Source organism: Melospiza georgiana, chromosome 7 (assembly GCF_028018845.1).
Source record: "Melospiza georgiana isolate bMelGeo1 chromosome 7, bMelGeo1.pri, whole genome shotgun sequence".
NCBI classification, from domain to species: Eukaryota; Metazoa; Chordata; class Aves; order Passeriformes; family Passerellidae; genus Melospiza; species Melospiza georgiana.
In genome coordinates, this window is record NC_080436.1 from 24,243,075 (window position 1) to 24,269,426 (window position 26,352).

Consider the following 26,352-nt stretch of genomic DNA (forward strand, 5'->3'; position numbering starts at 1 on the left):
TGAGCCATGGAGAACCAAACACCTCTGCCAACTAACTTCGAAGCAGAGCCTGAGCCAACACTTCTGTAAAGACAGGGTGAGCACTGAAAACTTGTAGCATATGCTGCTATTTACATAACTAATTGTAGCATGCACAGTCAAAAAACAGCCTCTAGCTTTAGCATATACATGCAAAATAATTGATTTTATTATGTACAGAAAATTAGAAGCTGTCAGAAACAAAGCCACTAGTAACAGCCGCAAGGAAGAATTTCGAATTTTCATCGCCTAGATTGCAGAGGCTAGTCTTCACACAGTTGTGAGGTTTACAGCTAGAATATAAATCTAGACAAGATTCAGTGACAGCTGATACCCTATCCAAGCTTTCGGTAAAACTGACATACACACACCATAGACTGATGGTGGAGACACTCAAGAAAAATATTCCCAGTCTCAGACTAGCTGTGGTTTGTCATTGCAGGCATTGTAATACAAGATTAAACTCTGCAAAGGACATTGCAAATATAATAATAGCAACCTAATCTTGCACAAAATAAAAAGGAAGAAAAACATGATGGCATGGAATAAAAGCACTAGCTGAGTTGCTTCTAAATCTCTGATGAATAATAAGAGGACACCAGGTTGGGAAAAATACAGAAGAAAAAGCTGCATTATGCTGTTTTTCTATGGGAAAAAAAAAACCAAACCAAATAACTTGAATCTCAGTGTTTCTCAGGCAAAACAGCACATATGTGTAACCAAAAAAATATGCACAATAGTGATAGAATGTTCTTCTATCATTCAGAAATAATATTATTTGAGACAATATTTAATCCTATAGATGGGTTCTATATTGCCTTAACATGACACGCTTTCCTTGCAATTGCAGAGCGGATGACAATTTTTCACAAGTTTAAACATTTTTATAAAATAATAAATTTTAAGTAGGTTATTTTAAGATATTATCTTGCCAGTAACCTTTTTGAAATTGGTGTTAAAATTCTAATTTTTTTTTTTTTAGTCAAAAAGCTATTACAAATCAAAGTTAGATCAGCAGAGGCCCCATAAATTATTATGCAACATCCATAAAAATAGGACTTCACCTGTAACATGCTGCTGAAGAAAAAACTCAAAAACGGACATTGATAATATTGATAATACAACTAAAAATGCTAAAAATGTTTTACATTGTAGATTCTTATTAAACATGTCATGTTAAATATCTTATATGAGGTAAACCCTTTACAATCACAAAAAAATTGTCTGTAAATGTAAATTTAGAAGTTTGGGTGCAAAAGAAAGCAGCCTTGCATGGATCTCCTCCTCTTCAGTAATCCTGAGCAAGGCTTTCCTGGTTTGAGCATCCTCCACAGAAGGAGTTGCAGGAGAAAGCACTCGTCTGCACGCCCTGGTTCTAAACACAGCAAGCACGGAAGAGCCAGTGCAGTGCCCCCAGTAAGGAAAAGGATGGTGGGGAGAAAGGCAGGGTCTGGAGCTCCTGGGAAGCTTTGGAGATCGAGCAGGGGAAGAGACCAGAGGCTGCCTGGGGACTACTGGTGTAGTGCATCAGCTTGGAGCTCTGCTGCTTCCCCGCGCAGGAGCTCAGCGACCGCATGCATTATCCTGAGCAGCTCTGGAGAGCAGGTCTGGGCTTAGCGACAAGCCCGTCTCCTACCTGCCTGTGAAAGGGATCACCAGCTTCCTGCTGTCCTGCCCTTGCACCCACCAGCCTGGCAGCCTTTCCCATGCAATAGCACCGTCACCATCCAAGTGACTTCAGAGAGCTGAGCTGACAGCAAAGCAACCCTCGTGAAAAGGGTTGAGTACACAGAACTACACTTGAAATCTCCTAGATCCTTATCCTGAGGCAACTGTAGATATTAAAACAAAGTCAAAATTAAATATAGCTACTGTTTAGCACATTGTGTATTTAGCACAGGCATTGCCCTTGTCCCTCTATAACTGGGAAATGTGACCGCAGTGACAGAACTGCATTTTAATTACCGGGAGGAAAAAAAAGCCCCAAAACCCACAACAGAGAGTACTGCCAAAGCAGAAGAGACTTGGGACCTGATCCTACAAAAAATTTATGCGCACATATACACTAAACTTTACACTGTTACAGGACAGTCATTTGTGTTGTTTCTCCAGTTACAATGTATTTGAAAAATATCAGTAATAGACTGCTTTGGGGTTTGGCCTTTTAGGGTACATCTGACTCAATGGCTTATAGGGCAATAAAGTCGGGAAGAAATCTTACCCACACGTGTCATTAAAATAAATTACATTCATTTTTATAGGCCCATATTTTATTTCTGCCGTTACATTTCACATTACTTCAGTTTATATCTGCTTATACAAATGAACCCATTTGCAATTTTTTAAAAAAAATATTTTTAACTAATTTTTATTTATATAGTGATGAGAAAGAAGTTATAAGTGAAGAGTATATAGAAACACAGCAACTGAAACACTGAAATATTTAAAAATACAATGCTAAATGTTAACATCAGAAGATTTTTAGTGTTAAACACAAAGCAAAACTGAGCTACACTTCAAAAACTGAGATAGCACTTCAAAGAAGGTGAAAAGGATTTGGTCATTACAAAATCCTAAACACTTAGAAGAAGAATTGAAATATCTGGTTAACTCCTTTCCACTCAATTTCTGAGCAACACTTTTAAAAGAATATAGCTGGCCTAATATTGTCCCCAAAAGGAGGCAAGTTCTTGTATTACACACACCAAATAATTTGCTTTTGATTCAATAATTAGGACAATTAAATCATCAGAATCGACCTTGACAATAAGCAGAAAGGAAGCTTCAATTATTCTTACAATCTAAACAGTGAAAAACAAAAATGTAAGTAGAGTAAGATATCTGTTGATGATTTCATAATTGTGTTACCACGGGAGAAACAAATTTGTATATCGGGTTGTTTATCAATTAGTACTTGGTCCTATTCTTTCCATCAAGCAGCACCTGCTTTGGTTAGTACCTAAACCACAAGAGGAGACAATCAGATTGTTTCAATACAAAGCAGTATTGAACCACTGAAGCCCATGAAGGAACATAACTATGCACCAGATGAGGATTTAATCCATGCTATTCTGACCCTAACTCCGCAACAAATGCCATGCTCAATGCATAACTGAAATAACTGCTCAGCGATGTGCCCAAGAATAGCCATTTAGAACCACAAGCACTGGAGATTTTTCAGTGAGATTTTCATAATTTCTAAACAGAGGTGACTAAACCACTTGGAGGTTTTTGAAAATGTCCCCACCCTCATCACTCATGCATGATAGGTTCCATAGGAAAGTCAGGAACCAATAATAGAAAGCAAAACCCTTTCCCTCTTCCTCAATACCCTGGATCTAATTCAAGGGAAAGGTTCCTTCTCCTAATGTAAGAGCAAACTGAGCTTCCAGGAGAGGGTTCACGCAAAGCTTAGAGTAACACCTATGTACAAGCCCCTCATGCTCTAGAAGCACAGTGGGAAAGCAGTGGGAACATGGGGAAAGGGGAGATGCCCCGAGGGTTTGCGAGGGGGCTGCAGTGCGAGGGGGAGCGGCTCTGTCTCTGTCACTCGGCTGTGATGTGCAGGCACCACCGACCACAGAGCCACAGGAGCTGCTCTGCCAGGCCCTCGAGCGGCCTTCCCAGACCATGCAGGGTGAGCCACAGCCTTCCCCAGGGCCAGAGAGCAGAGCAGCCACCATATCCCTGCAGTGTCTCCAGCAGGAGGTCTGGGACTGCAGGGTGAGAGAGCAACACCGATATTTTTGAGTTGGAAGTCAAAAATGTGAGAGCAAACATTTCCACAAAGGGAAATAAGCTTTAATCAGGGTGTTGATCAATCATAAAATACATATTTTAGCTTACATTTATGATTTCAGTTTAATTCTTAGTGGGTGGGTGGATGTCTTCATCTAAACTAGGACACCTTTCAGCAGCATAAAATTTCTCTCAACTCAAAATATCTGTGTTGCTCTTTCACCCTTCAGTCCCAGGCCACTATCTGCTTTCTGGATAAACAAAAGCAGCCAATGTGTAACCAAATATGGTTAAAGAAAGAAGCTTACTTACAGAAGTGAATTTCATATCATGGCCCACAGAAATTGACATGGCTTTTAGAAAGTTTAATTTATGTGCCAGTGCCATCAGTTTAAAAAAAATTACTCAAACAAGCCAAAAAATTATATTTCAAATGACTGAAGTGGGAGCTTGGATGATGTGCTTTGGTAACTCATCAATGTTTCTACTATATTTAAAAAAAAATCAAATTATTAAGTGTATCCTGAATCAGTCAGTCACTTCAAGGTACATGACTATCACAATTATTGAAAAAGGCCTTGATCCTGAAAACATTTATGTCTGTGAATTTTTAGACAAGTGAATAGTCTTTGTAGGACTGACCTCTTACTTTACGTTGTTCACACATATGAACTCGTATGCACGATCAGAGACTAAAGCAGAAATACACATTTACAAGCTATCAACATTTTACCTAAAATGTCTCTTAAAACAGATTCAAAGTCATTACCAGCTGTTTCTTATTTAAAGCTTAATATCTGTGTACTAGTATAGACAGTTTTACACAGAAGTATCTGAAGTTTTTCATCCTTTTTGCCTTCGGTTTCAAAATTTTAAAAAAAAAAAATTGGCCTAAAAAGTCATCTTAAGACCAAGAAGATCATTCATACTCATATCAGCCCCTAAGAATTAGAAACACTCCAACTATGAAAAATCACAGTGATAGCATGAATAAAACATCGCTGGTTTTATTGTGTAATATATTTTATAAGAACAAAATACACCTAATCAGCAATGGCAGTCTTGGATTCTAATAGATTCATAATTATCCTACATCCAAGAAGTAAAATATTACATATGCTCAAAAATTTAGAGTTAAATATATATGTATTTCAAACAATATCTGGCTTTTTCAGGCATAAATATTTAAACAAATGGGCTTCAAGGGACCATGCTCTGAAATAAGCGATGCTTTTGTTTGCATTTCCAGATTAATACCCATTCTGAGAAAAGCATGAAACGTTACCAGTAAGCTGTGTGGCTCTCCAGACCTACCACAAATATATTATCTGGAAGGAGCTGGGTACTGAATGCTAACAGTCTGCTGCCTTCCCTCTACTTATAACTCTGCTGTTTCAATATTTTTTCTTTGACTTTGCCCCCATATCTTAGCAAGTGACACATTCCCTACTGAAAACCACATTTATGACAAGTTTTAATACTTGGAATGAAAACCTGTGTCCATTCTGCACAGAAAGTACCTGGAAAGTGTACTTCCATGCAAAATCCTTTCTTTCTGCTTTTCCCAATACACACACATTCTTTTTTTGTATCACGGAGATTTTAAAATTGTCTTATGCAATTTAAATAAGATTTCCAAAAACAATAACCTTTTTTATAGGGAAAAATCAGAGCATTTCCAGTTGACAAAGTAATTTGTGAGGGCCATGCAAAGCACCTGAAAAAACAGACTGCAATGAAAAACATTTTAACTATAGCAACAGCACTCACTGCATAATGTTAAAAGGAAAATTATGCAATTAGGTCTCTTATCAGACTTATGAAAATTCAGACTATGCCATTTGGGGGGGAAAAAAAAGAAAAATCATTGTTCACCACATCTCCCTTCAGCACTACCTAGAGGAGGAAAGTGATGACCAGACAGTGAAAATTAAGAAGAACGTGTCCCACCTTACGCCTATTCTGCCAATCTGTCTCAGTTGTTCTTCTAGCTCCATAGGTTTATATGATTTTTTCCCTAATTTTTTTCTTTTTTTTTTCTTTTTTTCTTTTTTTTATGCTGACAAGTAATACAAGACAGATTCTTGCCTTCTTAGGATCTTGCAATCTAGTTTAGACATAGCACGTCAAGTGGTGATGAAAGAAGGTTAGGGTGGGTTTGAAAAGATGAGGATTCCAACAGTAAACGATGCAGAGACATCAGTTTGGTAATGTACACATGTTTTGCATGATTCATTGGACCAAAATGGCCAAAGGAACTTAAAAAGCTGTCAAAGGCATCTTTACCTCTGACCTACCTAGTCATCCATCTGCTTCCTCATACTGTCAATCAAAACCCTCCCATCCTTATCACTATTCTATTACACACATTTTCCACAACCATTTCTCCTCCAGCTCTTAAAAAATATCTTAGCAAACATTTCAATCAGTCATTAAAAACCTTGTTAAAATATGCAATGTGTCATCAAATATGCATAGCGTACTCGTGCAAAATCTGTAGAGAGTAAATCACTGTATTACATTTGATATAGTATTAATGTGAAACATCATAGAAAGTATTACCAATAGGAACTTTGAATTACTTTCTACAGATTGAAGCTTGATTTTGTGTTATGTTAAATAAAGGAAGGGCAATTGAATAGATTATTTTGCACAATAATTAAATTAAAACCCATTCAACATGCCTAGAATAATAATACAAACTACACATAAAATTCGTGCAATTAATTGCACGAATTCTAACAAATTCATACACGGGGCTTTGCTTCAACTAAACTACACATGCTTCAATTTAAACATGCCGGGTCAAAACCTGCGCATTCACTCCTCAGTGAACGCAAACAATTTAACGGGTTGGTAAACATATGTGTAGCAGACATACAGGTGCCCCTCTAAAATTGTTATTCTAAAAAATTATAATAGTAATAAAGTGACCTACCGACAGGAAATAGCCTGTTTAACTTCTGCAGCCCTTATCTCTTCCAGTCTCTTGCACAAATAGTTATGGAATTATCCTGTCGAAATAGTTATGGAATAACATCAGCCACTCACGCACAGGAAAGAATTTTGTTCAGACCTGTCACACGTTACGTGTTTATTCCAGACCCGCTGGATAACCCCCGCTAAATAAAACCTGGCGGCGGCTCCCTGAAGAGCGAGCGGTGTGTCCGGGGTGACTGCCCGGCGGGAGCAGCCCCGGCCCGGCGGCAGCAGAGGGGACGCGGGCGGGAGCGCCGCGGTGCCTCGGGCCGCTCCCCCTGCCCTCTCGGGGGCAGCGCAGCGGGACTGGCGGCGGCCGGGGGAGCAGGGGCGGCTTTTGCTGGCCGAGAGCGGGGAAGGAGGGTCGGGAGCTCGCCGTGGGTTATTTAGGGTGCGGGAAGCCCCGGGCAGGGCGCCGGGACAGCCCTCACGGAGCGGCCGAGGGGCAGCTGGGCCCGCGGGAGGCGGAGAGGAGCGGGCGCTGCGCGGGGGGACGCGTGCGGCGCCCCGGCCCCCGCCGCCGGGGAAGAGGCGGCCGGGGAAAGGCGCGCACGGCCCGTGCTGCTCCGAGGGGCGGTCCGGGGGCACTGCCCTCACGGCGCCTCTCGGGTGGGGTCCCGGGGCAGGGCCCTGAGCCCGACGGCGCCGCGGCGGGCACCGCTCCCCGCAGCTGGCACAGGCCGGCGGCCGCCCGGGCCCTCGAGGGCGGCGGAGGCGCTGGGAGCTCAGGGCCCCGCTTGGGGCCCGCTCCTTGGCGGGGATGGAGGGGACGGAACGTAATTGGGGCGCTCAGGTGCCCCCCGTCAATACCGCGGCAGGACAGAATGCCTCTGGCGGCTCCACACCGCGCTCACCCCACCGCGGAACCGAGAGCGAGCCCGGCGTGTTAGCCCCAGCCCCTGCGGACTCGGCCACGCAGGTGGCTGCCCAGCGCCTGTCCTAAAGCCCGCAGGTGGCTGTCCCTACAGGGGCAGGGCCCCGGGAAGGTGGCAGAGGGAGCGGTAGCGCTGCAGGAGTGGGGGCTCCTCTCCCCCGTACAGGGCAAGCTGCTCCCCGAAAGGGGCCCCGCCTTGGGGGCACTGAGGGGCTCCGCCAGGGCAGCCCCCGCCCGGGAAGGCGAGGGGAGGCTGCAGGCGGGCAGCGCGGCGTCCCTCGCCTCTGCTCCGCCAGCGATGGCACCCCCGCCCCGCGCCAGGCACCTCTCCCGCCTGCAAAGTGCTGTCAGGGTTTTTAGGCGTCAAACACAGGGATAATTATAAACCTCTGAAAACCGACGGGGTTTCATCTCCCTCTTTCACCCACTGCAAACCTCCACGCTTGGCCACGCGGTATAAGCGCTGTCCCCTACGCTCTTCCACCTCCCCGAAAAAAGGACAAACGCGGGGCGAGCGGAGCGGCTCCGTCAGGGAGAGCAGGGCGGGACTGCCGCCCCAGAGCCCCGCGGCGGGCCCAGAGCGAGAGAGCCCCCCGGCCTCTTCCCCCTGCTCCCACCCGAGCCCTTACTTGCAAATCGGCGAAGCGCTTTTACCAACACGACGTTAACGTTTTGCCAGGTTTATTTTACTTGTTATACACAGACGATACAAACGGGCAAAAACCGAAACATTTCTCAATGGAGCATGTACTGGTATAAATTATTCAGTTCCACAGACGTAACAGAACAAATATAAAAATCACAACATTCGATTTACAGAAGAGTCAAAAATATACACACGTTTATGACCCTGAATTTCTATTAGGAAATTTCCCCGTCGAGTGTAATCTAGACTGAATATTTAGCCCGATGCATATTTCAGTTCGTAATTGGTTTTTTTTCCTTCCATATAAAAATGCGTTAATTGTATAGATTTGCTACTCAAAATTCGAAGACTTATTATTCTGCTTCGCCGGGGAGGGAGTCCTGGAGGGATATTACTTCTCCTTCAATAGTATAATAAGAGATTTACAAGAATGATCACTCTTTCGATGTGCATTTGATTCCCCAGGAAGTCAGATCTCGGTTAGCTACTTTATGAAAAATTCAATTCCAAAACTAAATGCAGTAAAATATACAACTCACAACTCATCTTCACTGGACTACACTATGGTTACCAACAATTCAGTCGTCTATATCGTTTTTTCTTTTTTTTTTTTCTTTTTTTTTTTTTTTTTTTTTAGATTATTCATTACAAAGATTTACAGCAATATAAAGAAAGACGGGGGAACTGCAAAGAAATTTGAAAATAGTTTGTTAGCATATTTGGCACCTGCAGGGACCAGTAATGGATTTGGCACTTGGGGGCAGGGGAAAGGGGATTCCACAAAAATAATAATATTGCTGATCTCGAGCTATTCCTTTCAAAGAAAAAATAAGAGGCAGTTAATTTTGGTTCCGGAAGGCGTTATGCCCCTTTAATCGACTTTCCTATGAGACGTATTTCTGTTCTTTTGAAGGGAAAGCTGAGCTATTCCTTAGCTGTGTTAGCCCAGGGCACCACGTAATTATTTCATGCGAGGAATTGGAGAGAAAGTGAGAAACCCATTACCCGCTGCTACAGCTATGGACCACTGACATTTCCAGAGGCATTTAGGAAGAGTGTTTACCTGGGGAGGGGCACGAGGAAGAGGGAGCCAAGAGCGGGGAATGGGGTAAAGAAATTTAAACAGGATCTAAGTTCTGTGACTTAACAATGAAAACAAAACAAAAAAATCCAAACAAATAAATAAACCGAACCAAAGGAAAGTAATCTGTTACAATAAAATAAATACTATGTACAGGCATTTCACAGGCTGTTTTCCCCACTATTACTGTTTCCCCTAGAATCCATCCGTGGTAAAAGGAAGGAAGCGCTGTACGGTTTGAGAGTCTAAGCATCCTACTGATCAGTGGGTTTCGGTGCGGCAGTGCCCCCCGCACCCCCGGGGCGCCGCCGGACCGGGCCGGGCCGGGCGGGGAGCGGGGCGGGGAGGCGGCGGCGGCGGCCGCGGCTCAGCCCGCCTGCCTGCCTCCCTGCCGGGCCGGGGCACGGATGGGGCAGCTAGGGGCGGGGGTCAGTGCGCTAACGCGGAGGAGTTATTGTGCAAAAGGACGGCGGGCCGGCGGCCGCGCCTAGCTGTGCGAGTAGAAGCCGTAATAGCCGATGTCCTTGGCGCAGGTCTTTTCGCAGTCCCGCTGGGTAAGCACCTCGCTCTTGAGGGGCGAGGAGCTCTCGGACACCGGGGTGTCCGAGGGGGAGATCCGCCTCCTTTTGGCCTGCTCGTAAATCCCAGAATCGGAGGAGTCGATGGACTTAATGGACGACGGCGTCTCGATCCAGCTGGAGTCGGACAAATCTTTGGGCTTGGAGTCCTCGGCGCCCGGCAAGGGGGACCGCTCGGGGGCCAGGCTCTCCGCCTCCTCCCCCAGGTAGGGGTTGCCGGCGGCCATGCGCGCCGCCGCCGCGCTGTTGGGCCAGCAGGAGAGCACCGAGCCCGACTTGCTGCAGTACTGCGGGGGGCTGCGGGCCCCCCAGCCCGACGGGTCGGCGTAGTAGCCCAGCGGCCGCCCCGCGCAGCCGGCCGCCTGCAGCGGCAGCGCCTTGACGCCCGCGGCCGCGTAGGACAGCAGCGTGGCCGCGTTGCCGGCGAAGTCGGTGGCCGTGTCGTAGGCGGAGGCGGCGAAGTCGAGGCGGTTGTTGGCGGGGGCGACGAACCAGCGCTGCGGCGAGGGGGCCCCCGGGTCCTCGGCTTGCTGTGGGGAGAGCAGCCCGTTGGTGTGGGGCACGCTGCGGTCGGCGCCGGGCCCCGGGCCGGCTCCTGCCCCGGGATGGAAGCGGGACTTGGCGTAGTTACTCACGAACTGGTCCTGGAGGAAGGAGCCGGCCATGGCGTAGCGGGCCCCTGGCACGATCTGCGAGCGGGGCGAGTCGTTGGGGGAAGGCGTCAGCCGGTCCATGTCGCAGCCCGTGTAGATCCTGCCCAAGAGAAGGGGAGAGAGCTGGGTGTCCGCCGCAGCCCGGCGCCCTCCTCGGCGCGGCACCCGGCCGAGCGCGGCCCTCGGGGGACGAACGGGACGGCGCCGTCCCAGCGCGCTCCGGCCCTGCCCGGGAGCCTGAGCTCCTCTCCGGGCTTGGCCTCTGGCATCAGCAGCGCCGAGGGCCTTTAACGGGGAAGAGGAAAGACGGGGGCAAGCATGGAGAGCAAATCTTTCGGAACCGGTTGGCCATTCCTTGACGGGGCTGAGATCCCTCTCTCCGGTCCGAACCCACAACCCAAAAGCGTGGGATCCCGCGCTGTGACACGCTGACCGGACCCACCACACCACGCGTGCAACAGGCAGCCAGCCCGGTCATTTGCCGCGAGCAGCATGAGTGGCAGACTACGGAATTCTATCGGCTGTTTAACACTTATTATTGGGAGTCACAGACGAACCATCAACATTTTACTGAGTTTAAATTAAGCTAATCTTTAAACACCTACTGTAGGAAATGTAAAGCCAGACACTTCCAGTGTTCCCTGCTTGGCCTATATATAATTCTCCCATGCTGGGCTGCAATTTGCGATTATAAAAACTTTAATGGATGAATAACTACTATCTGTATTTAATTCAGGCTAAAACTGTGCTTTAATTAACCCTCCACGCCTCCTGGAATTTCTTATCCAAAATAAACTTGGCCCTTAAACAAATCCAACGTGCTAGACAACATTGAAGCTTCCCCCTCCCCCCCGTCTCCTTTCAAGTGACGCCCTATAAAGTTTTTTTCCTATCAAAAAGGGAAAAGCACTTTTGGCTGGGGCCGAAGGCCTTTCCCAAGGCCGCACATACTCTCGCAGAGCTCCCGGAGAGCAGCCAGGCTCGGCTGCCGCCCTCTGCGGCACCGGGGACCGCCGCTGCCCTCCCGGTGGTGGACCTGCTCTCCGCCACAGCCTCGGCGACCCCTGCCCCCTGGGGAAAGCGGCCGCACCACAAGCGGCTCCCTGGCGAGCGCTGGAGCTCGGCCCCGGGCCCCTCTCGCCCTAGTTCAGCTCTGGGCGCCGTTTGCACCCTCGCCCTGCAAAACTGCTGCTGGCGGGGCCGGACCGCGGTCCGAGCAGAGGCTCAAGCGGGCGCTCAAGATACGCACGGGGTGAGGCGCTCGAGGCCAAGCGAGGCCGCTCCCCGCCACAGTTTAGAGAGGAAAAGGTTTTCCTCCTCAAAGCCGGGGGCCTGTCCCACAGACCAGAGCTTGCAGCGGGACAGGTGAATTCCTGCCGTCTGCTCCTGCCGGTGTACGGGCAGTGCCCCAGGCTGGGCAGGGGGATGCCGGGCGGGTCGCACCCCGGGCCAAGGGAAGGCTGCCTGCAGGGCCTGCAGGCCGGGATTGCCCCGTTTTTGTCCCGAGGGCCGCGAAAGGCGGCGGCGGGGCCGAGCGTTGATGCCGCCCCGCTGCCGCAGCCGGAGGGACACCGGGCGTCAGGGCCGGGGTCAGACCGCCTCGGAGCCCGACGGGCAGAGGCGGAACAGGGACACACCGCGATTAAAACTTCCGAGGCTTTAGCTCCACCCAGAAGGGAGAAGGAGAAAAAAATTTCAACCCAGGCGAAGAATAAAACGAAACGAAGACATTTCCCTCCGAATCCCGGCTCTGCGGACCTCAGAATGATGCAGACCCGGCGGGTTGCCGGGGACCGAGCCCCTGCTGCTCCGGTGCTTCTTTCGGAGCCCTTACGCACAAGTGAAACGGAAGCTTGGAAAGAGGCGCCAAGATACGTGCCACGAAAAACCAACAACAGAACCGCCGCAAGTGCCAAAGCGAGATGCGGACTCGGGCGCGGGCAGCGCGGCCCCGGCCTCAGGGCTGCGCAGGGCCTCGCCGCAGGGACAGCCCCCGTGCGGCAGCAGGCGTGTGCTTCCCTCCCGGAGGGCTCTAGGAAAGCCTGACATTACGCATCTCGGTGTGAAATGAGCCAGCCCTCATCCTAAATCTCCCCCCTTTGACATGTGTGTGCAGCCGGCAGAAGGGTAGTAAAAATCCGGTTTACTTACGTGTCATAATTGTCTCGGAATCCTTTTGCGAAAGGGTTGTGATCTATTTTCAGCTGTGTGATCTAGGGAAAGAGAGAAGCAGAGCACACGTTGTGAAAGCCTGAAAAATATACCCCAGTGCAGCCAACATGTTTTTAAAGGACCAAGCTTTACTCTAGTCAATCATACTGCCTTTAAACCGTGAAAAATCAGCTCTGGCATGCTTATAGACATCACAGTCTAATTTTAAGATTTACGTTGTTGGAAAAAGTACGGAAAAATCAATATTTAACCCCATATTTTGAAACGTGTTCAGCATTCCTAGTGCATGGGTATGAATATACTGAAATCCAGAAATTAGGCAAAACGTACCGCAGAACGGTAACTAGGAGTTTGCATTTGCATAGAGCAAAATAATTAAAGCGAGAATGTGGACTGAACATATGTCATTTGAAAAGGGGGCACCAGTCTGTAGCAAAGCCAGACCACTCCGAAACGCATCCAGGCATTAACGAGCTTTTAATTTGAGGAAGTTGCTCCGTCACCCCCGGCGCAATCAATGAGGATGTTAATTGATCTTTGCAGACTTAAAGCTTAAGCTAACAGCTTAACAGCTAACTAAGCTGTTTCCGACTGGGAGATAAACGCTGCGGGCCAGCGCCCAGCCCCGGGCGGAGGGGCAGGATCGCGCCCATCCTGGCGGGAGGGCGATGCCGCTGCGGGCACCCGGAGGGGGCTCCTGGGGCGAAGGCGGCCCGAGCGGCTGCGGCCGCCCTGGGGATGGCCCGGGAGGGCTGGCACAAAGTGGGGAACCGGGAGCCCCATCTCCCGGCGCCGGAGACCCGGGGTAGGGTGGGCAGCAGCCGGGCCATCCCCGGTGGGCTGCCTTGCGGGGAGCGGGGGGACCGCGAGGGGAATAAACCAGGGAGCTCTTTACATCGGTGTTTTGGTAGGCGGTGACGGCAATGAACTGCGTCTCGGGGAACGTGAATGTCTGCACTCTGCCCGGCTGGTTGGTATCCTCCGTCCCGTCTTCGTTCACCTCCACCACATGCAAGCGAGGTTGGTACTTGTGAAGGGACTGCAAAACCACCATCTGTCAGGCATGGCAAAAGGAGGGAGGGGGACGCGGGGAGAAAGAAGAAATTAGAGCGAGAAGGACGAGGAGAGCGATGCCCGCTGGCCGCCGCCTCCCCGGGACGCTTGCGGACTTCCCCGGCCGCACCGGACAGCGCTGTCAGCTTGGGCAACGCGCTCAGGGCCGGCGAGGCCCGTGGCAAAATGAAATGGCAGGACTTTCTCACCACCACCCCCCTTTTATTTTCACCTAACGACACGATCTAAAAAAAAAAAGAAAAAAAAAATACAGGTCTTTTCGGAAACGGTAGGATTTTAACTGAAGAAATACAAATAATTCTGGCAGCGTCTGCGTTTCCCCACTGACCTGCCCGTTGTTGTTTGATGCTCCTTTATTGTTTGTAAGTTTTAGTTTCCCAAAGGAGATTTCCTGACGCATCCAGTGGGCTCCCGTGTTGGGGGAGTCGGGATGCATATACACCCGGTTTCCTAAGCAAAACAACAAAAAACACAACCACATCACAGTTCTAGCCTGTACCCCCGTTCTGCTGCTGCATCCGCACACGAGGGTGAAGAACCCCGTTAAGTGTACAATATTTTACTGCCAAAACTCCCTTAATTTTAAACTAAAAGGATTAAAACAGCTTTTTACGAACACCTTTTACTTTCTCCTCCACCCTCCTTTTTTTCTATTTTTTTTTAAAAACATCGTTGGCCCATTTGCGTTTAGAAGTCGCCAGAGCCAGTCCGCAAAGGCATTAATTAATCATTCTCACCTACATATGTGTCGGGAAAAGTGTTAATTGGAGGAACTTGCCTTGTACATTGGTGTCCGCCTTGCCGCAAGGAACCCATTTGCCTCCCTGAAATCTCCAGTGATTGGGGTCCGCCAAAATTACATCCACAAAAATATTGTAGTGAGCCGTAGGGTCGAGACCAGAAATATTAAAGCTTAGGAAAGGGAACATGCGCCTATAAAAAAAAAAAGGGGGGGGGGGAAAGAAAAGGGAAAAAAAAGAAAAATAAAGGGAAGAAGGAAAGCAAGCCATCGGCAGCGACAGGCACACGCGGAGCACCCAGCCGTTGTGCTTTATCCTCACGGCTCCCGATAGCGACTGGGAAATAAAAATCCAAAGCAGCCCCCTCCCGGAGTGCCGAGCTTTCCGCGGGGAAGGGCTGAGCGCAGCGGGCGCGGGAACTCGCGGGCAGGCAGAGAGGGCTGCCCGGGCAGGGACCGGCTGCGGCGGGAACGGCTCCGGCGGGGATCCGCACCGAGCTCCCGGCGGCCAGGGCAGCGGCCCCGGTGGCGGGGAACGGCTCCGCCGGGGCGCGGAGGCTCCGGGCGGCTCCCCCGGCGATGTCCGCGGCTCAGCCCCGACACCCAGAAAGGTCCGCGCGGAGGCTTACCTTCCCTGCTTGGTGATGATCATCTCCGTCTGGTGCCGGTGAAATTTCAGCCAGAGTGGCCTGTTGCACAGGTAGACCTGAGCCTTGCCGGGAACCAGCCCCGGCTGGGTGGAGGAGAACTGGTAGAAAGGTGCCCCTTGGTAGGAATGGCCATACTGCTGGGGGTACGGGTAGCCCGCCGTGGGGTAGCCTTGCGGAGAAGAGTTGGACAGGAGGCTGTTATAAGCTCCGTTGGTGATCACAGGATGATGAGCCATGTAGCGGCTGGGGCTGGCGATGGAGAAGGCTGGGTGAGCAGGTCCATGCTGGCTGGGATAAGGGAACATGGTACTAGGAGCAGAGGCAGCAGACTGGGGCTGGCTGGACTGAGAGAGCAGATAGCGATCTGCAGCAGATCCATCGAAACTGTGACGAAGCTCAGAGACCCCGTCCAAGACGGGAGAGAGTTTATTTCTCTGGACGTCCCCTGGTGTGTCCTTGGAGTCAGGAAAATTGTCTGTATCTGACTGATTCGTCATCCCCCTGGTAATTTTTTTCAAAGGTGAACTTCTCTCCAGGTTGTCAGTGGTCGAGATAATGGGATGATCATGCAAGGCAAGCTCAGATCCGCCTGCATGTGGGTAACTGCTGCTCACATTGAGAAATTTCTTGGAGAGCATGATAGAGGGAGAAAGACAATGCTCCAGCTGCATAGCTCTAGCACCACAGTAATAACCCTTCAGTCCCTGGATCTGAAAGGGCTTCCTAGTATCAGAAGCTAGACATCCTGGGACCCACACTAGGCAGAAAGCACTTCATCTACCAAATGCTTCCCAAACGTTTGATTTACTTTTTTTTTTTTTTTTTTTTTTTTTTTTTTTTTTTTTTTTTTTTCTCCCTTCCCAGGGAGAAGAGATTGGCCAATTGACACTATGCAGCAATCAGGAAAGACTCACTTTTGATCTTGCTGCTTGTGGAGAGGATGAAACGGCTTCTGCCATTGGTTAACCGCTGACAGTAATTTAATTAGATAGACATTAATTAGGATAATCACCTGGCTCCTGGTCGCGACGATCATGGCAAATTGAAGGAGATGATTTTATTGTGAGATAGAAGGAAGGGAAAGGGGGAAGGGAATAGTGTGTTTGCTGTGAGAGCTCATTATTATGTGACCTTTCTAGCTTTTTTTTTTTTTGGCTTTTTTTTTTTGACTACGGCTGGAAAATAAATCCGAACCCTGCGATTCCCCAAATATTGCGCGCGTGTACCCCACCTTTGTGCGTCAGGGAGAGGAGCGGGTCCTGGGCGCTTTGGGGAGCGATGGCGAGGGGAGCGCGGGGCTCGGCGGCCGCTGCCCTCAGCTCACCCCCGCGGTTTGTCCCCAGCGGGGCGCAGTCCCTCTCCCCCGGCTCTTCTGAGCGATCCCCGGCGCATCGCCCCCACCCTTCCCACCCGTGCCTGTTTCGCGGGGGAAAATACACCCTCCGTCCCCGCTGACAGCGGCCGCGTATCATCTCTTTTAACTTCTGAAATAATCATAAGCCCCGCAGCCGAAGTGCCCTAATGTATTTGCCGCGATGTTTACGGGTTCTTTAGTAAATAAATATTTTATCTGGGAGCCGTAGTGCCTGAGATTATCAGCAAAACAGCGTGGAAAGCGTCCACCTCCCCATCCGTGTCCGGATTTCTTTCCTCTCGGTGCCTGCTTTCCCTCAGTGACTCAGTCCCGCGGGCAGCTCTCGGGAGGGGCACATTTCTGGCAGCGCCCTTGCCAGGGGCCGCGGCCCGCCCCGGCCGCAGGGTCGATCGGAGCTGAGAAACCCAAACCTCGGTGGTGCTGCGGCAGGAGCCGCCGGCACCCTCTGCCCAGGGGTGTCCGCGGCCCGGGCTGCGCTCCCAGGCGGGCGGGGGCTCCCGGTGACCGCAGGGACCGGCCCGGGTCCCGCGGGGTGCGCGGCCGAGCCCCCGCTATTGAGAGCGGGACCCTCCCAGGCGCAAAGATGCGTCCAAAGAGTTCAGGGGGCCCGCTCGCCACCCCGCCTTGGCCAAGCACCAGTACCAGTTTCTCTTCCTAGGAAAGCCTGCCCGAGAGTTTAAAAGCATGGGGTTTGTTTTTTGGGTTTTTTTGTGCGTTTGGGGTTTGGGTTTTTTTGACCGGGCAGGAGCTCTCCTGTTCCATTTTTCTTAGTGTTGTCCCCTTAGTGGTTTGGACTTCAGGTATTTTACAGACCACGTCTCTTCCCAGGTGACATCAGCAGCCAGCTTCAAATTTCACTGACAGATAATGCAGCCTGAACCACCACATAATAAACCGAACCACGGCATAACTGCCTGAAGCCAGACTGAAACTTTGCAAACTCAAATCCAGAGAAGACTAGAACCAGGATGACTTGACAGAATGTGTATTTCAATGCTTTCAAATCCTGTGGCCATTTATTTTTCTGTTTCTTAACCGTGAGCTACTTTGGTTATTTGGTGTTTCACAGATGCCGACATGCACGCACTCTCTCCAAGGAAATTATTCTAATAAGACAATTTATGAAGCAAAAAGCAAGCAGTTCACTGTTCTACTCGAGTGGTTCAGCGCATGCAACTTTCCACACACACCTTCTTTCAGTGTTAAGAAAACGGTTTCATTATTATCAGTTCTAACTAATGTTTCCAACACTTGCTTCACCAGTGCTCACCCTTCCCTTTCCCTGTTTGCAACAACAGAACATTAATGGACCTATACAGGCAGGAGATGGACCGAAATGCAGATAAACCCTCGGAAACGCTGCCCTGAATTGCAGAGCTACAGCCATATAGATGCAGAGCTGCAATGAATTCAGTGGTATACTGCCAATCACATGGAAGTGCTAATATATGCCAAAAATCTTCAGTGCACAACTCCTAAACTGGTATAATAGGGGGGATATGCAATGGCAGGTGGTGTTACAGAATCGTCATAGAATGGAGTGAGGTTTGCTAATACAATATGCCCGTCCTTCACGCTGACAGGTGACAAGGGGTCATGCTGCTAATGAAGGTCTGCTCCATTGCGGCTGGAGGCTCAGAAGGTGCCTGCTTGAAAATCTCTTTCTTCCTCCAACATCATATATGGGCTGCTGCTTTTCAGGCAACGGCATACACACAATTCTACCAAATCCGCTGTGTAGCTCCTGAAGCACTGGACAAAAATAAGGAAGGATGCCCCAAAAACCTGCCTTTTTATTATTCATGTAACATCTTGGTAAATGGAAAATTGTGTCTCCAAGTTAAACTGAGGAGTGAAAAGAAAGCAGGGTACCACAGCACAAGCTTATACTACGGGAGATCTGCGTCTCCAACAGACTCCCTTTAGCTACCCTCTGCAAGATGTACATTTGTCAAAATTAATTTAGAATATGTAAGACTCACTGGTTTGTCTCCCTGCTTACACCAGCCTCTCATGCATGTATACACTGCAGCACTGCGCTAGCTCCTCTCCTGTTCTGCAGTGCCATGTTACCCACGACCTGCCAAACTCTGTCTCCCTCGTGGTGTTACACGTGTGTGTGGGAGTAGAGAGCGGCAGGGATGCAGAGCCCCCCGGCAGACGAGCCCCGGGGCAGGCTCCTCGATCAGCTCCTGCCCCGTCTCACCCCGGGCGCGCAGCCGGCAGCGCGAGGCCTGACTGCAGCCCTCCCCAACCACCCGCGGGTTTGCAGTGGCAATCTCCAGAAAGAACTTCCCTTTAACTACACGCAGGCAAATGTGGTTTGGTATGTCTCCATTTTCCCAGTCTGATATTCCACTGCCTACTGTGGGGGCAGAGGGAAGGCCATAAGGAGGGCAGCTGCAAAAATCTGCATGTTTCCCTCTGAAGTAAGTGCACGCTAAATATACTTTGAGAGAGAGTTAGTCTAAAATAGTAAATTAAAAGGCCTCAATAAGAAATTTCAAACAAAAGAAAAATCTTTGAATGGTAAAGTGTAAGAAAATATGGGCATAAGCCAGAAAATAAGACAATTTAAGTGTTATTCCTTAGTATGCAAATAAGAAGTCAATTTTTAAAAAATTATCTTCCACCTGAGATAGTTTTGCAGATAGCCTGCCACTACTGTTGCTCTTTATTAAAAAAAGCCCCAAACCAACAGTAAAGAGAAAAAGAAAACTTCTGCCCAGACAAAAGAACCAAATCAACCTAAACAACATCCAACACTTGAAAAAAGAACTCTAATGAAAAATTCCAATCAGTCCTTGCCCAAAACCCAGAGTCACTCCCCAAACCCAGATATTTGGCTTTGCCTGCTTCAAACCAAGCAACCCACCTGCCTTCCTGCAAGTGGTTCCGTCTCCAGCCAGTAGAAATGGTTTCAAATGTCATATTCTAGTTGGGACTCTTTCCACATATTTATATATATGGACATCTCATGTATGTTCTCTCACAGGAGGGTGGGTTCATGTAACCTAGAACAGCCTCTGTCACTTTAATGTTTATTCTCAGAATACTGCTATTTATGACACCGCTTGTGAGAGTTCTGTGATTCAGTTATCAGCAACTGAATTAATTTCCTTAAGGTCAGTTGTCTTGTGTATATATTAGGGTTTGAATAATATTCAAAGAGAACTGACAGAGGAATTTTCAGCATTTTTGGTTTTTTACATCCTCAGAATCCAGCACTATGATTTTTTTTGTTTTAATCTCCATGAGAGAATTTTTGCTTTCCTAGCAATTAGTATCTCAGTAGTTTTACAGTGGGGGGAAACAAATGTTTACTAACACTTTTTCTAGTTTGTTAATTCCTGCTGTCCTTTCTCAAAAAACATTGTCGAGAACTTAAGACAGATTTGTAAATGTATTTTTATTATGTTGCAACAATCAAAATATATATGTTTTACTGATTTCCCCCCCCTCCCCCCAAATATTAAATGAAAAGGTACTCAATTTTTTCCCCACATCGTGTTCTTGAATGCTTTGGAATCTGTGAGGACCTTGACATAAAGAAACTGAAGCAAATGCACAATTAGAGACTGAGAGGTGTTATAGTGCTGCACTTACATTGCAAATGAAGTCAGATGTCTCTCTCCATTTAATCAAATAGAGCCTCACCAGTCTCTGTTTTGTATTAGAAACAATAAACAAATATACACAGAAAGTATCACCAACGGTAAATCAGTTATTTAAATACAACTGTATCCAACATAGCAGCTAAACACTGGACAATGTTTGAGGTCATCAGCACATCCACATGCTCTTCTAAATGACGTTTAGGGTCCTGAAATACAAAGGATACCATGAGAGGGATGACTGAAACATGTCTCTGAAAGATTTCATTTACTTCAAGTCTATTTAAGATGTCTGTGAGTTAATGAACACAGGCCAGTAATGCTTGTAAATTTTCCATTCTAGGAAGACCTAGCAAATGACTGAATTTCCACAAACAAAATTTTATTAATTTGTACTAACAATTAAGTTGAGGATAGGCTTAGGAAGTAAATTTCTATCCAGCATATCAAGAGTAACCATGGGCAGCTGTGAGTTAGTTTTAAGGACAACACACAACGTGTAAATTTTACTATACATCTCACTAAGGCCAATGTTTTAATCTTAGTTCTGGTATGTTGCAATTTGTTTTCAGATCTTTGCAAATGTGTGTTCTAATCCTGTGAAGATTCAGGCATCATTTAACACAGTCTTTGAATAGTTGCATTGACTGCAAGAAAATGAGTGTATCTATACCCACAGAAACATGAAACATGAACAATGCCCTGTCAAATGCTCTTAGGAATTGAATGTTAAGCCTGAGCAGTTTTCTGAAAATACATATTTTTACACACTATTACTCAACTGATGTAGGCATTTGTGGGCATCTGCATGCAACAATAAGATTATTTCTGGTTGAAAATCATACACATGCACTTCTTCAGTTTCACCACTGATATGAAATAATTAACCTCCAAATACTGCAAAAATATCAGGCATGCCTCAAAAGGATGTCTAAACTTTATTATAGTATTATTGTAGTAATTCTTGTGTGTAAAGAAATTAAAATATGGAAGACAATAATGCATGGGAATTGTAACTTCTTTAAAGATGGAATTATGTCAAAATGTAATGAACCCATCTAAATTTATATAGAAGAGTGCTACTGAATCTGTGTATGCTGCCCTCCTTAAATAACTCCTTTTCAATGATCAGACAGTTGTCCAACATTCTTTTGGTTCCTAACAAATTATACACCTAGTAACATAATATCCCTATAGTGTGAGTGGCTGCTTGTTTACAAAGCTTTTAATCTAAGTTGCATAAAAAATTCCACTTGACAATTACTTCACTGAACCATTTTTTTAATTTAAACGAAACTTAAACATTTTATCAGGAAAAAAATTCTTTTCTTTTTGAAGGACTGCTCCAAAATAGAGTTTTTTTCACGTATGCGTAACAACTAGTGAAGCTCAAGTTCTGTTTGAGATGACATCATAACCCTTAAAATACAACCCTTCTTACATATTTTATGTGTATATATTTATGTATGTGTAGGTGTGCATAAACTCCATTGTTCTGAATGCTACAGAAATACATGAGTGACTGAACAATAGTGCAGATGTGTTATGACATTGCTGCTAGAAGCTGACACATAAGAGCAATCCAGAATCTTTTAAATTCTTCTACTGCTACTAGCAATACAATAAGTACTGGTTCTTTAAGGACACACTAGGTATTTTAAAAGCTATTTCTTGTTTTTATTTCCCTTCTTGAACACAAGCTCTTACAAATTTCCTTTGCTCTCCCCTTGCTCAGAAGGGCACATTTCCTCAACCTTTATGTTGAAATCAAATGTAGAAAGAGTTTTTTGTTGAGTCTTCAAAAAGACATTATATCCTAACATTGCAAAGGGATGGAATGAATTGAGTGGATGTTTTCAGTTTCAGCTGTGGTCCTAAACAGTTTTCCTCAAACACCAATACAAAGGAACTCAGCCTACCTGCCAAGTGTGTCTGAGAGCTAAGCACTGACAGTGTGCTCATGAACTGAAGACAGGGGTCAGCTGGCTCTTTACATGGCAATGTAGATGATAATGTACAAACACACCACCCTCACCTCTGTTTCCATGATCACCATTTTTAAGTGTCTCCACAGTTTGGGTCTCTCTGACACAGACTTGGATATCTTTATGTCTCTTAGTAGAAGTTAAAACAAATGAAGATGGAAAACTACTAAATTTCAACACTGTTCCTCAGCTTGTAATAAAAACACATATAGAATACGGCTGCAGATATTCTGCCAATTACCTACAGTCAAAGACCTGTTCATTGCATGACCTCCAAGAAAAATAAATTTATTATTTGAAGCACTGAGAATATCATGCATGTAGAACTAAAATCACCTCCGCACATGTAAAGAATTAGTATTTAGAATGAACGAGGCATATCATTCCACCTCACTCTAATTCATCACACCTCACCTGCTTGCCAACATTTTTTATTGCCAGCTGTTCAGGTGTCATCTTATCTTCTTCTTCAACAGCCTGTGAAAGAAACACAGAAAAGGTCAGTGTTTCAGATTTCATTTACTTTTCCCCCAAGCCACAGATTCTCAAAATATAATTCTGTTCCTTAAAAAAAAAAAAAAAAAAAAAAGAAAAAGAAAAAAAAAATCAAACAGCAACACATTTCAGAAAGTCAAAAGGAAAGGTACTTCAGGTTTTCAGCAGACGTGGTTTTAATTACTGAGTGTTAGTGCAAAAGATCAAGGCAAATACTTATGAATGGTTTTATTGTCACACATTTACCAAAATGTTAGTAAGCAAAATTCTTAAATGAGCAGTATCAATAGTTAAAGATAGTTGAAAGCAGTTAAAATAATAAAACAGAACCGAACCCAGCATTTCTATATGGTTTCAACTACTGGAGATTTGATCTCAATTTTTGTACTGTTTAAAGTAATTTATTTTAATATATTTTGATACTGTTATGTTGCCTTCAAATACAGTGTCTTCATAAAGTTCATCCACTAACTTAACTAGTGAATGTGATACTGAATTTTGGTTGTAAGGACTTCTGAGGAGTTAAAAAAATAACACTTGTTAAGAAATACTGACATGATTACTACTCACAGAATGCTTGTTGATATCTAGTACTTGTAAGAAATATTTCTAAGTGTGTCAGTATTAAAACAGTACAAGCAGCTGTGATTCCTCTTACAACACCAATAACAAATTTCTTATCTAAACAGAACATTGAATTGGGCTCTGGGATGCATTCTAAATACTTATAGCCTATCTACTAGACTGACACAGATAAATAACCTTTGCCACAGTGATCAAACTATCCTTGACTGAAGGATTGAAAAAATTGACTGCTCATTTTGATCTACAGAAATCTTATATTCTTGTCACTAAGTAAAAACAGAAAATCAATATGATTACTCACATTTCAAAGCAAAGCATGTAACTAAACACTTTGACAAAAGTTTAGGGCAAAAGTCTGGTGGCAGTGCCCAAGGAGCTAGTCTGGCAACTTCCCACAGAAACCATACCTAGCTGATTAGTACAAACTACAGTCATTCTGAACAAAGCTTGTGATAACCAATTTGTTCTGAAATTAGGTAACTAATTTCTTCACTTCATAAACACAGCTACACTTATACTATCATTATGGGATATGAATACCTTGTTATAATTCTTAGCTAATTCTAACATCTCCTTCACTACTGTTTCATTGAGTTTGCAATGTTCACTGTAGTCCTGAAGTGTCAAACCTTCCATCCAACTCTTCTTATGCAAATTTAGCAGCATCTGCAAAACAAAACCTCTTTAGAGCATTCACCACAAAATACTTTCAGAATACTATGAAGATCTCTTTGACAGCCAACTGATTTATAGTAAGAAGAATATTAAAAAAAATAGATCTTAAAATATCAGTGTTTAAATAAAGGAAATACAATGATAAACTACTAGAGTGCTCTACCAGAGTAGAAGATAGATTTGCATACTTTTAAAAGATCGAACTTCTTGAATCCTAAATATGAAAATGAGACATGAAAACATGGGTCACATTTACTTTGACAGGAATACATAGATTTGTTTTCTGTGATTTGTTACTTTTGCTGCAGGTTAAGAGTGCACAATTGCCTTGTAGCAGAGCTAAGATAAAAGTGAATACTTTAGCCGCCATATAGTTGAATAGCCGAAGCTTTTGGCCTCTGATGAAGTTGAAAAATATTTTAATGCTTGGATTAAATTCATAAAGTAGTTACACAGGCTTCACTGATTATCTGATCTGTATGCAAGCAACTGACAGTAAAACAGACTTTGAAAGTGACCAAAGCATGACCTGTATGTCTTTGCCTCATAAAGAACAAGCAAGCATAAAAACCATAGGATAAAATGTGCAGAGATTTGATGGTGATAAAGGCAGGCACTAATACATATATTTGAAAGGTTTTACTTGACACTTTCATGTCATCTTGAAAGAGCAAAGGAACAGCTACAATAGCAATTTCTTTATTTTCATGAATAAAGGAAGTGTATTTTGTGGATCTCTTGCACACTTGATGACTATAGGGAGGACCCCTTCAGCAAACAGTTTCAGCTTGTCTTCAATTTGTGAACATTTACTAGACATTTCTGAGAAGTGGTAATCCCTGTAATTGCTATCACCTGAATAAAAGTACCTGTTTCATCCTCTGTAGAGCTTCCAAAGCAACCTGGCTTTGGAACATGTGAACTGAGAAGAAAGTTTGTGTCATAATTTGTGTTAGCAAGATCTTAGCTGCTGACAGAAGGAGTCGTAGGCAAACTGCATATGGACAGTTTAGCTAGGCTATCTTGATTTTAAAATTAAGGTTTGGTGTGATGAGCTCCTAATCTAATACATGAAGCATGTACTTTTGTTACTACAGATGGAGATAACAGATCACCACCATCATGAGGGGGGTTTGAGATATGTATGAAGCTGCCTCATGAAAGATGTGAGAGAGAGTTGTTACCTCACAGATTAAAGTCTTTCTAACTTGCTCAAGATTATTCTCCTACTTGCAAAGGTAATATAACTCACTTTTATGAAGCCATTGATGAAAATACACACTTGGAACTTCAGACAAGACTGGATTTGGCCAATTGTTGCATTTGACTGGAAACAATAACCCTCTGGAAGCCTCATGGACATTTCCTGAGAGAGCTGGTTATGTTCAATCAGTTACTCATTTCAGTAACAGTGAGGTCTTGGAAGTCTGATACTGCACCAAAAATGGTTGTGCATTTCACACATTCTTTCCAACTCCTTAATTTGCACACTTATTCCTCCACTATTTGAAACTGGTTTTTTTTCTTATTACTTGTAACTCAGAAAGTCTGAATTCTGTAAAAAACTATTCTGATCATTTCATCATAAGCTTTGAGATCAATTTATAACCCTAACAAGGCCATGAAAATGCACAGACATATCAGAGAACATATACAGAGGATAGAATCTGGCTTTTCAAGAATTAACTTCTGTAGATGATAGATAAGCTTTTTTTCTTCCTTTTTGTTTTCCTGGTTGAGACTCTCAAGCTAGATTTTGCATGTAACCTGAAGACATTTGACGCAAAAGTAGCAAAAAATGATTGTTGTCAGTAATTCCAAAATATTTCTTCTTGTAAATGCAGGACATCACTACTTTCTGATATTCAGTGACGTCTTGGGGAGTTGCAATCATACCAACTGGAAGTACCTTCTGTCAAAGTGATCACAGCAAGGAAAACCCCAACATCCCTTGGTTATGCATTCCATTTTGGAAAACACAGTTAAAAATTCTCCTAGCTTCAGGAATTCCAGCCTGTGAAAACTGAAGGCAGCTAGTATGCCTTTCAGCTTCATCACTGAAAACTTGAAACTTTGTACAAACTTAGGTACAGAGAACAGAATGACAGCTTTCAATGAGGTGGACAAAAATGTTGTCAAACTATAGAATGTGGTTTTGGAAAGTTTTATCTCAATGACTGTTCATTCAAGCGCTTTCTGGAAGAGAAGCCACCTATTCCAGGAGAGTTTGAACAATTACTGAAAGTAACAGCCATTGAAATCAAAATACCGCCACAACATTTTGTATAATGCTTGTGGTACTCTGAATTAAAGCTGAAACAATTACCTTCTGTTCTAGTTCATTCTTCCTGTAGTTGATGGTGATGGAATAGTAATGTCTGTTTAGTCCATGGATTAGTGCCTGCAAAATTTAGGGGAGAA

At 45.5% G+C, this 26,352-nt stretch overlaps 2 protein-coding genes across 3 annotated transcripts in view; both read right to left on the bottom strand.

Moving 5' to 3' along the window:
- Positions 1-9,730: 9,730 nt before the first annotated feature.
- Positions 9,731-15,997, bottom strand: TBR1 (T-box brain transcription factor 1). 2 transcript variants are annotated; one of them, XM_058028305.1, is made up of 7 exons: positions 15,182-15,997; positions 14,592-14,746; positions 14,142-14,263; positions 13,635-13,793; positions 12,719-12,780; positions 10,550-10,667; positions 9,731-10,444 (listed from the first exon to the last, which is right to left on the bottom strand). In XM_058028305.1, exons 1-7 carry the CDS (start codon positions 15,871-15,873, stop codon positions 9,824-9,826), a joined length of 1,929 nt encoding a protein of 642 aa, XP_057884288.1. In that variant the 5' UTR covers positions 15,874-15,997; the 3' UTR covers positions 9,731-9,823. The 2 variants fall into 2 exon arrangements, with proteins under 2 accessions (XP_057884288.1, XP_057884287.1); XM_058028304.1 differs by having other exon boundaries at positions 9,731-10,667.
- Positions 15,998-19,966: 3,969 nt separating this feature from the next.
- PSMD14 (proteasome 26S subunit, non-ATPase 14) overlaps positions 19,967-26,352 on the bottom strand; it is a 46,482-nt gene continuing 40,096 nt past the window's right edge. The window contains exons 10-13 of the mRNA XM_058027859.1: positions 26,258-26,332; positions 23,797-23,922; positions 22,591-22,653; positions 19,967-20,400 (exon numbers count right to left, since the gene is read on the bottom strand). Of these exons, the coding sequence (XP_057883842.1) occupies positions 20,302-20,400; positions 22,591-22,653; positions 23,797-23,922; positions 26,258-26,332 (363 nt within the window). The 3' untranslated portion in view covers positions 19,967-20,301. The remainder of the gene's footprint in view (positions 20,401-22,590; positions 22,654-23,796; positions 23,923-26,257; positions 26,333-26,352) is intronic.